This window comes from Cololabis saira, chromosome 17 (genome assembly GCF_033807715.1).
Source record: "Cololabis saira isolate AMF1-May2022 chromosome 17, fColSai1.1, whole genome shotgun sequence".
NCBI classification, from domain to species: domain Eukaryota; kingdom Metazoa; phylum Chordata; class Actinopteri; order Beloniformes; family Belonidae; genus Cololabis; species Cololabis saira.
In genome coordinates, this window is record NC_084603.1 from 2,767,743 (window position 1) to 2,781,473 (window position 13,731).

Here is a 13,731-nt window from a genome sequence, read left to right on the forward strand (position 1 = left end):
CTCTAATCGGGCGGGACGTAAACTGCCGGGGGGATGTTGGTCAGCTCACGATCAGCTCCGGCTGTCAGATTCAGGTGTTTTATCTTAAACTGGGACTTCTGGATACAACAACATTGCTAGTGGAGGTAGACAGACTCTCCACACTTCATCATGAATTAATAACATCTCCGAGGCGGCCGGCAGTAAAAGCGCTGATGACACGGCGCGGTTCGTCCCATCGGCTCGTCCCCCCGGCTCGTCCCCCCGGCTGCTTTTATTTAGCTCGTATAAAGCAACCCGGTGAAGCTCAGCAGGCATTTATTTCACACTGCTGTGGTTTTACTGCTGTTTAATGGATCACTGCCACTTTCCCTCGTCAGCATCGTCTTCCCAGCATCCTCCTGGGTCGGAGGAGCGTCCGCTGGTTCGCCGGTCGAGTTTTATACTTGAAACGTGTTCAGATGATTTACCCTGAAAGTCTTTTTAAGATTATGGTCGAAGGAAAAACGTCAATATTAGGAAATGTTCACAGTCACCAGGCAGCGTGTACTTTACAGGACGTTTAGAAACATTTCTGTGTTTCACGCTAGAGGTACACAATAATTAATATTTGACCAAATCTGATGTGTCCCTCCATCCATCCATCCATCCATCCATCCATCATCCATCCATGGTGCTTCGACCTAAGAGTCAACAATCAACCAACCGTTCCGTCTCTTTAACCGTTGGGAGTAAATCTGAATTTTGTGAGGTTGAATTTTTTTAACAGTTGAATATTTTTACATTGAAAAACATTCAGATACATAATTTCAATGCATAACTATTCAGTGCTAGAAATTCAGTCACTTTTTTTCTATCCAAATCCAATGATTTATTTCCATAAACTTGCTAGTTACTTGAACTCGGTCTCTTTCAAAAGCCAAATTCTTGAAGTTTTGGTTCGGTTTTCTAACAATGAATTAATTTCATTTTCTGCACAGTTTGCAGCTACCTCTGTTACTACCTACAAAAACACTATAAGGGCCCGTTTACTAAGATCCTAAATAAAGAGTACTAAATTGCGTGTGCACTGAAAAGGTTTGCGCATGCTGTTGTTGTGTGGTTTGCGGGTGATCAACTAAGATTGCGTGCGCAATTGATAACAGGTGCAAACCTCAGTATTTAAATGAGGTGTTGCGCGTCTTACGGTTTGCGAGCGCAAACTTTGCGCCATGGAGAGTCTGGATGGAAAGCAGGATATAGTCGCAAGCGCAAAATGAAATTTGACGAGTTGGAGTTAGAGATATTAGTGGAAGAGGCAAATTGTTGTGCCGTATTCAGCACCCCTGCCGTGAAAAGCACCCCCTCGTATATTCAATGATAAGTAGACCAAGAAAAAAACAACACACTGACACTTCAATATATTTATATATACACACTCACACAAACACATACTTAGGAGTTTATATTATTTATATTTACAAATATTATGGAAGACAACACAGTAAGCAGGCTATGAATTAATGACATCAATAACCATTTACCAGATTTTTGTTAAGTGTGACTGTGATTGTGGGAAAGTATGACTATTGTGGAATCCATGAGCGCATTTAAACATGAATCATTAACACAAAACTGGACGCTAAACAGAACGTGACACGGAATGAGAATATCATTTTTGTCAGACGAGGGGGTGCTTTTCACGGCAGGTGTGCTGAATACGGCACGACACCGGGCTATGACAACTGCAGAACAAGTATAGGCGCACAATGAGAAACACTTTTTTCTCCATGAAAACACGTGATTTATTTATTATCACAAATAAAAAAATGAATGTGCCTCCTGTGGCAACCTTTTGCTGAATAATACTCGATTTAACAGTTGAGCCATCCCCACCCCAGTCCTCAAATCAGGCACCAACAAGCATCGGTGCGTAATGCTGGGCAGATTAGCACCTTCCTTTCGAACGTATTAAATACAGACGCAATCACAATCCCCGCAAAAACTTTCAGGCTTGGTAAATCTCATTGCGCGTGGTAAATGGACATATTTGCATTTTCCCCTCCCAGTATTTAGCGCTTTCTGGCGGGTACGCCCCATATTGATTATTCATCAGGGCAAAAGTACTAAATGAACAGCGTGTGCTATTTTGCTCATTTGAGAGGCGCAGTCCTCTTTGCACGCTGTTAGTAGATCAGCTTGCACATTGGTTTGCGGGTGCTGTCAAGTTTGCACACGTTTTTACGCACGCAAACCTTTAGTAAATCAGGCCCTAAGAGTACCGAGCTACTGGGGAATTGCGCTCTCTGTTTTTGCCTGGGGGATGTGGTCTTTCATCCGGCTCTGGCTGAAGCAGCTCACAACTTATCTATTTTATTTAAGTCTCCATAGGACCTTAGATCAACCGTAGCATCTCGTGAAACTACCCTTCCAGAAGGTAAAAATAAAAAAGGAAGACGGCAGATTAATCGTCACTTTATGATGCAAATCCAGCAAAAAAAAAAAACCAAAACAAATCAAATGTTGATCTACAAAGAGGGCGATTGTTCTCTGATTCCGAGCTGAATGTGGTTGGTTCGGACGTTCCCGGGGCATCATTAGCTTCACGCTCCACCTCAGCTGTTCAGATCACGGAGGACCCGTCGGCCTCTCTTCCTACCTTTCTCCTCCTCTGTTCTTTTCACCCGCGTTTTTTTCTCAAAGCATCTTTGACGTCTTTGACAAACGACCCGAGAGCCGGCAAGAGCGAGGCTGCCGACGGCGGAGGAACGAGGGGGGAGGGGCCTTAATGGGAGAAAGGCTTCGGTGTGGATCAGGGGCCCGAACCAGAGATGTGGGGGGTGGGGGCGGGGGGGGTGAGACCCAGAGAGGTGGAGAAATGAGAGGGAAGGAGCAGGAAAGGAGGTGAAGCCGGCGGCTGCATCTTAGATGGATGTGAGGTCAGACGCTAATGAAATGTTCGGTTTATCTACTTTGGTGGAAATGAAGTCGGGGCTGTTCATGAGGAGATAAACGAGCTGCAGGAATCACTCCAGACATGGTTACATCAACGTCCGTTTCATGCACTTTATTCATCTATCGTTTAAATAACGGAGTTTCCTTACGTTTGGCTTTTGTGTCTTTTGCATTGAGTCTTGCTTTGTTACCTTTGGACCTGGGCACCTTGCAGTCATCAGGTTGACGTGAACCTCGGGGCAAGGCCGTTGAGGGCTTTAAAAACAAACATTAAAAGTTTAAAATCAATTCTAAAATGGGCAGGAAGCCAATGGAGTGAATAGAGAACCGGAGTAATGTGCTCACGTCTTTTAGTGTTAGTTAAAAGACGGGCAGCTGCATTCTGCACTAGCTGAAGGCTAATAGAGGCCTTGGAGACGCTAACATATGTAGCATTACAATAGTCTAATCTGGAGCTGATTAGAGCGTGAACAGCTTTTTCCAGGTTGTGAAAATTTAAAGGGGATCTATTATGGATCTAATACCTATTTTAAACAGGCCTTGAATGTCTTAAAAACAAGCTTTTGATTGTTTTTGCTAAATAAATTCAGCCTCTGATCCATGTCTTTATCTTCCTATTCTCTAACCTCATTATCTATGCAGGATTCTGAGTGGGCGGGGCTATGATAATGAGGCTCTGTGCTGAATGACGCGATACACCGATACGAAAAAATGGCGGAAGCTCCGGCCGGCGAAGTTAGTTGTGGGCGTGATTTCACGCATTGGAGGCCATTTTCGTTACGTAATGAAAGGGAGCAGAATCTGAATGGCTCGTAGATCCACATCACACTGGATGGCTTTCTTAGTATGTTTTCTAGGTGTTTAATAAAAGATTTGATTTACTCAACCACTCATCAATGCAAGTCATTGCGGAGGTCAGGTTTGCAGAGGCTTCCACATCGGCCTTCTCTTGATGAACATGACTGTATCGTTAGCTTAGAGTTGAGTGTTGACATTTGGATAAACCTTTGGCAAATCATTAATATACAGTATAATGAAAATAATAGGGGTCCAAGTATGCAGCCCTGGGGGGAGGACGAGGAAGGCGCCAAACAAACTTTCAAAATAAAACAGCATTCGAGCCATAAACACAAAACCAAATCTGAAGAGAAACCCCCGAGCCTAAACCTCGACAGTCCAGCGTTGGATCCAGTCCAAGGCTGGGGGTGTTGTCTTTTGGTGTCAGATCTCCATCTGGTGTCATTAAAAACCACCTCCATAAGTTTTCCCATTAAAGTTTGACTCGTTAGTGTCTTTGTGGGTCAGAGATCCATCGCTCAGCGTCCTCGGAGGACTGGACGCCCCCGGTTGCTCCAGAGGTCTGAAACCCACTTCCTCCCGCCACAGTTGCCTCCATCGTTCGTCGACTGACTGACTTTTTCTGTGACGTCATAAAGTCTGAATGCATGGCTAATTGTGCTTTCATCTTAATCGAAACCCTTCTCCGTTCTGGTTCAGCTGGTTGATTGAACTCATTTAAACACTGAATGGATTTCAGTTCTTCATTCAGCGTTTTAAATGAAAAGAAATCACCAGAACTTGTGTTAATGTTCGTCAAACACGTGTCAGACTGCACAGAACTGGTCTCTCTCTCTCAACGCCTGCTGAGAAGGTTTCTTTCTTAGAAAATGAGTTAAAAAAAAGTAATGAGATCTTTCACAGCTTTGTGAATTAATGCATTGAAAAAACATTAAAACTTGTCTTGACTGATTAGTCACGAGCTTGAACTCGTCTGCTAATGCTGACCATGCCGACCCGAACGATGACCCCTTTTTGTTCTCCAACAAAATCCAAGACATAAAAAAGATTAAATATATTCATGTATCTAGGGATGGGAATCGAGAACCGATCCTCAAAGAGAACCGGTTCCCAGTAGTTTGATTCCGTGGAACCGTTGACCCATCTGCTTAACGATCCCGTTTAGAGGTCCTGCCAAGGTCAGAAGTGTTTGCTTGATGACATCATGTCACGTATTTTGGCTCAGAATGTTTCCAACATGACGTTGAGACAGAGAGGCACCAAAGTTTGGTTATATGTCAATATAAACCCTTATCCACCAAACCAGTTCCAGTGCTGGTTCTGGTTCACAACTCGTTCAACTTGGGAACCAGCTGAGTTTGTTTATCCACAGCCCGGGTGCTAAGGGGAGCCATGTCATTAAGTTGCTGTAAACGTCAGTTACGTCTTTGCGTTTGTGCGGAAGTTGAAGCAACATCAAGGTATTTGCTCTAATAGGACTTGGTCCACGTAGCTCCTCCGTGGACACATCTCTAGTGGCGCTTTTACACTAGTACCTACTCAGCTCGACTCGACTCGCCTCGCCCCGGTTTTGTGCTTCTCCACTAGGGGTCTAATTTGCTGAGTTGATACTTTTTCTGTATCTATTCTGCCGAGGTTCTAAGCAGCTGAGTCGGGCTCTGATGTCATCACACTCCAGGCCACCGATTGGTCGGGGGGTTGGGAGTCAGAGGCAGAAATCAGCGAAAAAGCAACTCGTGGCTTCCTGTTCATTTTATTCCAGCAGCAATGGCAGCAGAAGTCTGTTTCATGATCCAACTCTGAGGTGTAGATGTTCATAAACCTGGTGCTGAGGAGAGAATTAAAAAGATCTAGACGGAGATAAGGAACAACCAGATCTATCAGGAGCTCTGTCACTTCATAGCTGCTCACGTCTCCAGCTGACTTTTCAGCAGCGCCGAGACAATCAAACAAAAAAAAAGCATCACCACTTGAAGCTTCTTTCTCTGTCATTTTTTAACTTGATATCGAACATGAGCCACAGACCCAGCAGCACATCTACCATCTCCTCCAGGTTCTACATCTTTAGTGTTGTTGTCTTCTTCCTTTAGATCACACAATCAAATACGTCACAGCAGCTTCTCCAACCTCCTACTTCTCATCTGGGTGTCTAGAAAGAAACGAGGACAAGGCGAGTCGAGTCGCGCCGCGCTGAGTAGGTACTAGTATAAAAGCGCCATAAAAGACAGGTTGTCTCCTGGAACTGTTTTTTTCTGGCCCAGAACCAGTTCTTTGTCAGTGGAAACAAAAACCCGGTTCCAAACTCAGCACTGGCCCAGAACCAGAACCAGAACCAGCCTTGGAACCAGTTTGATGGAAAAAGGGGTATAAAAGGACGATACCAGGAACGGGTGCAACCACAGACCGTATGTAGAATGAACCAAACATTGGGTGACGTGACCCGCTGGTTTCTGAACACCAGTGTTGAAGCCTGTTTGTCTTCATACAGAGCGCAGCCATGTCACTCAGGGACACGCCCACTACACATCAATCATAGTAAGCTTTGCTCCCAGCTCCTTCAGCTGAACAACTGCCGACATCTCTGCAGATCTGACCTCTGACCTTTACACCTTTATGTGGACCTGACGGTGAAATCAAATATGACCATCCCATTTACCGACGTTCGTACAACGGATAGTTGCTTCCCGAAGGGCGGCCAGCGATTGGCTGAGCCGAATAGCAAACAATCATATTAGACATACAGTGCGTTTACATGGGAAGTTTAACTCCTCTTTAATTGGGAATTAAAATTAAAACCGATTTAAAATGAGTAAGAATTACACCTAATAAACACCTAGTTCCGAATGAAAATGGCCATTCCGAATTAGACTTAATTCTGAAGTAAGTGGCTTGTTTATTCTGATTTAAAATCTGAATAAAATAATTCCGCGATCATGTTTACACTCATTCCTCTTTAAGTTAATTCAGGTCCTTCTTTCTGCTCGTTCCCTCGCCCGTCTGTCTCCATGATCTTATATTCCACGCTGGGCTGGTTTTTCAAACAAAGTTTCAAGATGGCAGCAGCAGTAAACGCTGGTCAAGAGCAGAGACCATTTATTTAATAAATAGCTTGGAGGACCTGGAAATCATTAAAAGAACACATGGAAACAGGAAACATCAGAATGGTGATCTTTTCAAAGTTGTAGCGGCTAAGTTTGTTTTTCTTCCGGTAGTTTAACTTCCAGTCCGCCCCCCTATCCAATCAGCACCTTCCCAACCCCTAGACCTGGAGAGGAATTGGAGAAAGACCAGCAAACGTGTTTTCCATGGAAATTTTAATTTGGAATTACTATTTCTATGTAAACTTGAGGGAAAATAGTTTAATTCGGAATCATTTCATTCGTAATAATTAATTCTGAATTTAAAAAAAATGAATGTAACTGTGGCCATAAAGTTAATACGCGATATAAACTCCTGCCGTGGTATAAACCAATCCCAGCAGGTTTTGAACGTGTAAATATGATTATTTCTGCTCTAAAGTGGGACATTTTAACAGAGATTGACTCGCTTTTGCAGTTTCCCTCTAGTGGTCAGTGGAGGAACTGCAGCTAACCGTAGTCCTGCATGAGCATCGATGTGGGAGTGAGATGGTTGGTGTTTGGTTGCAACAGGTTCAGAGCTTTGATCACATGAAAGGGAGGAAATACCTTTTCTGCATAAAAACTGTTCAGATTGTGTTTATGTCACAATTTTCATCTGAAAAGGTTCCAGTTTTTCAGCTTCAGCTTTGATTTAGATGAAGTTGAATATTAGTGCATACTTGAAATTAAAGTGTTATGGCAACCAAAGTCATTTGTACTATATTTGTATCGCATATAACTGGGCGAGGTTTTTGAGGACTAAACACCTTTTTTAGCAAAGCATTTTATCACTAAACAATGCTGCTGTTTTGTTTTTTTTTCCCTAGTTGCTGTTTTTGTTTTATTCTCTTTTCTGTCATGTCTTGACTCTTTATCCCTTTTATCTCTTATCTTGATTGTATTATTTCTGTTTCCTTTTAATTATCAAACTGTAGCACTTTGAGATTTTCGGTAATGTAAAGTGCATTATAAATAAAAATGTGTTATTATAAAAATGAATTATGAGAATCAATAAGGATCGATAAGCGATATCAATACACTGCAAAAACTCAAAATCCTACCAGGAATATTTGTCTTATTTCTAGTTAAAATGTCTCATTTTTAGTCAAAAATCTCATTACACTTAAAACAAGAGTCATTACCAGAAAAATAACTTGCTATTTGACAATTTTCACCTTTTTCAAGTAAATTTTCACTTGAAATAAGTAGAAAAATCTGCCAGTGGGACAAGATTTATCTTCTCATTACAAGCAAAAAAATCTTGTTCCACTGGCAGATTTTTCTACTTATTTTAAGTGAAAATCTACTTGAAACTAAAAATGAGACATTTTAACTAGAAATAAGACAAATATTCTTGTTAAGATTTTGAGTTTTTGCAGTGAACCAGAATCAGTAAATTCCCTACATCCTGTTTGTTTTCAGTATCCAATAACGGTACGTAAGTTACGATAAAACTTAGCTGTGAGGCATATTGCCTTAAGTTGTCCAATAAATATAAGAGGACCCGTCTTCTTCAGACTTTTCTGGATATATTTCTGGATATATATGATCTTACACATGATGTGTCTCACTCTAACTCAATAACCATCGTATAGTTTGGTCCTTTTTACCCCCTTTCACGTCTTTTACGTGGCTCTCCTTCCAGCAGTCTGCAGATTTATTCAGTGCGAATGGTGGTTCATTTCTGCGCCGCAAAGTTTCATCTGGTCTTTTATTCGGCTGGCAATAAAGTGTCTTCACGCTGCTCTCAGCCACATTTCAGATGAAATTAAAGTTGTATAAGCGCTCATGCATAGTGACACACACTAGCCCCGTCTCCGACAGCCTCGACTCTCCAGGGCCTTCTCCTCAAGTCGGATGTGACCTCGATGCTCAGACGCCGTAGCTGCTTCACTTTCGCAGAACTCCTTCTCTGATTAGCAATGAACTGACAAGAGCAGTTCACGTTCTTTCTGAACCAGAGAACGTTGCTGGGAATCCGTCGCTGTTGCTTTCAAATGGAGTACAAAGTATGCAAAACATTTATTTAATTAAAGGGACAATGCACATTAATTAACATACACATACACATAATGTATGTGTACAGGACTCAGAAAATTAGGATATTGTGATAAAGTTCTTTATTTTCTGTAATGCAATTAAAAAAACTAAAATGTCATACATTCTGGATTCATTACAAATCAACTGAAATATTGCAAGCCTTTTATTATTTTAATATTGCTGATCGTGGCTTACAGTTTAAGATTAAGATTCCCAGAATATTCTAATTTTTTGAGATAGGATATTTGAGTTTTCTTAAGCTGTAAGCCATGATCAGCAATATTAAAATATTGCAATATTTCAGTTGATTTGTAATGAATCCAGAATGTATGATATTTTTGTTTTTGTAATTGCATTACAGAAAATCACTATATTCTAATTTTCTGAGACAGTCCTGCATATATATGTACATGTATATATATATATATATATATATATATATATATATATATATATATATATATATATATATATATATATATATATATATATATATATATATATATATATATATATATATATATACATACACATATATATATGTTATTGTGTATACAATACATATATGCACAGAAGGATGAGTGATATTATAATGAATGTAGAATATAGTTATTTACATAAGAATTGCTGTACTGGAAGTACAGCAATAGTATAATATTTACATTAAAGTTAAAATACAATATTTTCTATTTTCGTTAAAGTTATTGTAAAAGTCAAGTGCTGACGATGATAATCTAAATAAGGGTTAGGATTAAATAAATCTACGACTTCCTCCTAATCCTATTCATATGTTTTTACTTGTATATATATACAGTATATATTTTTTTTTAACCATGTTCAAATTCATTCATTCATTCATTCATTACAATGTAAATATTTCAGATATAGCCTAATTTTCATCTGTAGTCCCGAGCAGCTCAGGAAAAGAGATTACAAGTACAATCGTTAACAGACTAATACAAAAATCATCCACACAACACGGAAGTCAGAACAAAAAAACTAAAATAAAAATAAGACAAAAACATAAAAAGATTGTAATGCATGTTGGTACTTGAAACATAAGAAAGGAAGAATTGTTGGTGGTCACATGACTCTTTAGCCCACATTTAAGTTTTGCTTTAAAAGCCATGAAAGTGTCAGAGTCTCTAATTGATCTTGTCTCTAATCTAATCAAATTTTTTAATTTTTGATGGTTTTTAACGCTTTTTTATATAAGCTTTTTATATAAGCTCTCTATGGGTTTTAAGACAGCCATGTGCAAAATAAATTTTCGCCTGAAATTAACAAGATTATGCACACCTGTTTTGCATGTTTTTTAAACGATAATGTTGAGTCCAATTTGACACAACTTTATTTGAATAATTGAATATTGAAATTGACCTTAATGCAGGGGGTTTTGAAAACATCACGCAGACCATTTTTGTTAGTATTTAATAAAACATTGGATTTACTCAACCACTCATCAATGCAAGTCATTGCAGAGGTCAGTTTTGCGGAGGCTTCCACATCGGACTTCTCTTGATGAACATGACTGTATCGTCAGCATAGAGTTGAGTGTTGACATTTGGATAAACATTTGGCAAATCATTAATATATAATGAAAATAATAGGGGTCCAAGTATGCAGCCCTGGGGAACTCCAATATAGCACTCTAGAAAAGATGATTCAAAACCACTGATAGTCACACAATGAGTTTGATCACACAAATATGATTTCATCCAAGAAAGGTTTTTTTCTGAAAAATTAACGTTAGATAACCTAGACAGTAAAATACGGGGCTTCACCGTATCAAATGTTCGATTTAGATCTAGAAAGAGAAACCCAACAACATAACTATCGGTCATATTTCATTAGAAGTCCACGAACTCAGTTATATTCGATATTTGCATGAGACTAATTCTTACTTTTATGGTCTTTCCAGATGCGAAGCACTCGAGGCGTCTCGGTGTGGCCCGTGGGATTTGTGGGCGGCCGTGCGTACGAGCGCCCCCTGGTGTCCGGGGGTAAAGTTGTGGGCTGGTACACAGGCTGGAGACCGGACAGACCGTTCGCCACCGACATGGCAGGTAAGAGCTAGAGTAGTACTTGGAAATAAACGTAAATGATGATAATAATGACATAAAAACTAGTTAAAAGGTTCCCTTTCCTGACCATGTTCAGGTCTAGATAACTCCCTACACGTTCTCATGAAATAAACCCATCATTGGTTGGGTGGAAAAGATGTAGGGTTGCCACCTTTACCGATAATGTAATACCTTATTACATTATTGGGAATTTATTACATTTTTTAGGTGGGTCTTTTTTTTTCAAAACTACAAATCTTGTACTATATATGTTCATTTTCAGTCCAGAGTTCTACATTTTGTATTATAAGTATCTAAGAATGTTATATACGCTGGACTTGAAACACCAGAATGACTATTGGGTTAAATTGCAGACTTTGAGTACCATGTAATAAATTCCCAATAACGTAATAAGATATTACATTATTGGTAAAAATGTTATTACAGTATCCGTCAGGATATTTTATTACATTATTGGTGAAGTTATTACATTATTGGGTTTTATTACATTTTCGATTGAGTTAAGTGCATATTTTATTACATTTTCAGGCATTATTACATTTTCAGGAAATTATTACATTATAGGAAATTATTACATTATAGGAAATTATTACATTATAGGGAAATTATTACATTATACGGTGCTACAGGGCTGAATGTTGCAGAAAGCTGAGAACGTCCCCTTCAGTCATTTTAGCAGTAAAACACGACGACATGCCGCAGACATCAGCTGTGTGCTGCGCTTGAAACTCGGTGACAGGGCGGTAAATTATAGACTAGGATTCGTCCCCAGACAGGAAGATGTTTTTCGCCCACTGGCACAGAAAAGCTTTTACATAAATAAACCTCAGCTGCTCACTCCTCAACCAGTTTGACTCACTTTAAAATCTCAGCGTCACCCCTCTGCTGCTAGCATGCATGCTAGTGTGGTGGTAACGTGGCGGTGGTGACTAGAAACATCTCTCAGGTCCCCCACCTCACCTCCTTCGCTCTCATTGGTTTTAGCTCCTTTCAGTCCCCCCCCCCCCCCCCCCCCCCCCCCCCGCTATCTAGCGGTAGGACGTATCTGAGCGTGTCAGCAACTCTCACTAATCCAGCCTGTAGTGTGAACCTGACACCAGGAACGTTATTGGACCTGTTTTTGCTCCAGGACGGCTTCAGTGAAGTGAGTTATGTAAAGGATATATATATATATATGTAAGGGATAATGCCCGACGAGGTGGAACAATCACTACCGTCCCACAAGGTCCTTATGCAATGGACAGTGTTGACTTCTCCAGTAACTACAACGGACAAGAGATGCGACTTAGCAATGGAATATCAGTAACAAACAGTAAATATATTTGTTTCAAAGAATCAAAGTTCATAGGTCCACAGATCCATCCATCCATCCATCATCCGCCGCTTATCCGTTCCCGGGTCGCGGGGGCAGCAGCCTCAGCAGAGATGCCCAGACTTCCCTCACCCCAGACACTTCCTCCAGCTCTTCCGGGGGGAGTCCGAGGCGTTCCCAGGCCAGCCGAGAGACATAGTCTCTCCAGCGTGTCCTGGGTCTTCCCCGGGGTCTCCTCCCGGTGGGACATGCCTGGAACACCTCCCTAGGGAGGCGTCCAGGAGGCATCCGGTACAGATGCCCAAGCCACCTCTGCTGACTCCTCTCAATGTGAAGGAGCAGCGGCTCGACTCCGAGCTCCTCCCGGGTGACCGAACTCCTCACCCTATCTCTAAGGGAGCGTCCAGCCACCCTGCGGAGGAAACTCATCTCTAAGGGAGCGTCCAGCCACCCTGCGGAGAAAACTCATCTCGGCCGCTTGTATCCGCGACCTTGTCCTTTCGGTCACTACCCAAAGTTCATGACCATAGGTGAGGGTAGGTGCGTAGATTGACCGGTAAATCGAGAGCTTCTCCTTTCGACTCAGCTCCCTCTTCACCACGATGGTCCGGTACATCGACCGCATTACTGCAGATGCTGCACCGATCCGTCTGTCAATCTCCCGCTCCATCTTTCCTTCACTCGTGAACAAGATCCCGAGATACTTGAACTCCTCCACCTGAGGCAGGACTTCTCCACCCACCCGGAGAAGGCATGCCACCCTTTCCCGGTGGAGAACCATGGCCTCAAAGTCCACAGATAGTTTCCTAAATCCTAAAGAGTCGTGATCCTCGTTACTGCTTCCTGGAGCTTTGTCCTGTCCTGTACTGATGGAGCCCAGTCGGCCTGCAGGCTGCTCTCACATCGATGACCCGCCGTTTTCGGCTCTTTTCTGAATCTCCGTTGGATGGATGGATGGATGGATGGATGGATGGATGGATGGATGGATGGATGGATGGATGGATGGATGGATGTCTAACAAGTATCTTGTTCTTAGATAAACGTAGAACCTTGTTGAGATTGTCAATGATGTTATTGATCAGCAGAAGTGGGAGCTGCGTCTCATTGGCTCGTCGGCTCGTTGGCTCGTTGGCTCCATCATCCCACACACACCGCCTTCATACTCAGCTTCTATATTTTCACGGATTAATTTTCCACAAAATGAGATCCAATCTTTCCAATTTCATGTCCTGCCTGTTCCGCCTGGGCGGCGTAGCGGAGATGCTGGATGTTTGCTCCTGAGATAAATCACCTTTCAGGGTAAAACACGGGCCGTGTTTGTGAGAAAGGACTGAATGAACTCAGAGTCTCTCCACAACAACACAACACTGATGGGCTTGTGTTGGGAGGTGAAGCCGACTTGGCACAACACACTGAATATTCCTGTAGGTAGATGCCTGGTGAGTTCTTCCACCCACCGGAGTAA

At 41.6% G+C, this 13,731-nt stretch overlaps 1 protein-coding gene across 1 annotated transcript in view; it reads left to right on the forward strand.

Annotated features, from left to right (window-relative positions):
* The window catches only part of b3gat2 (beta-1,3-glucuronyltransferase 2 (glucuronosyltransferase S)), a 57,323-nt gene that overhangs the window by 16,991 nt on the left and 26,601 nt on the right, over positions 1–13,731 (forward strand). Inside the window, exon 2 of the mRNA XM_061744919.1 lies at positions 10,792–10,936. Within this exon, the coding sequence (XP_061600903.1) occupies positions 10,792–10,936 (145 nt within the window). The remainder of the gene's footprint in view (positions 1–10,791; positions 10,937–13,731) is intronic.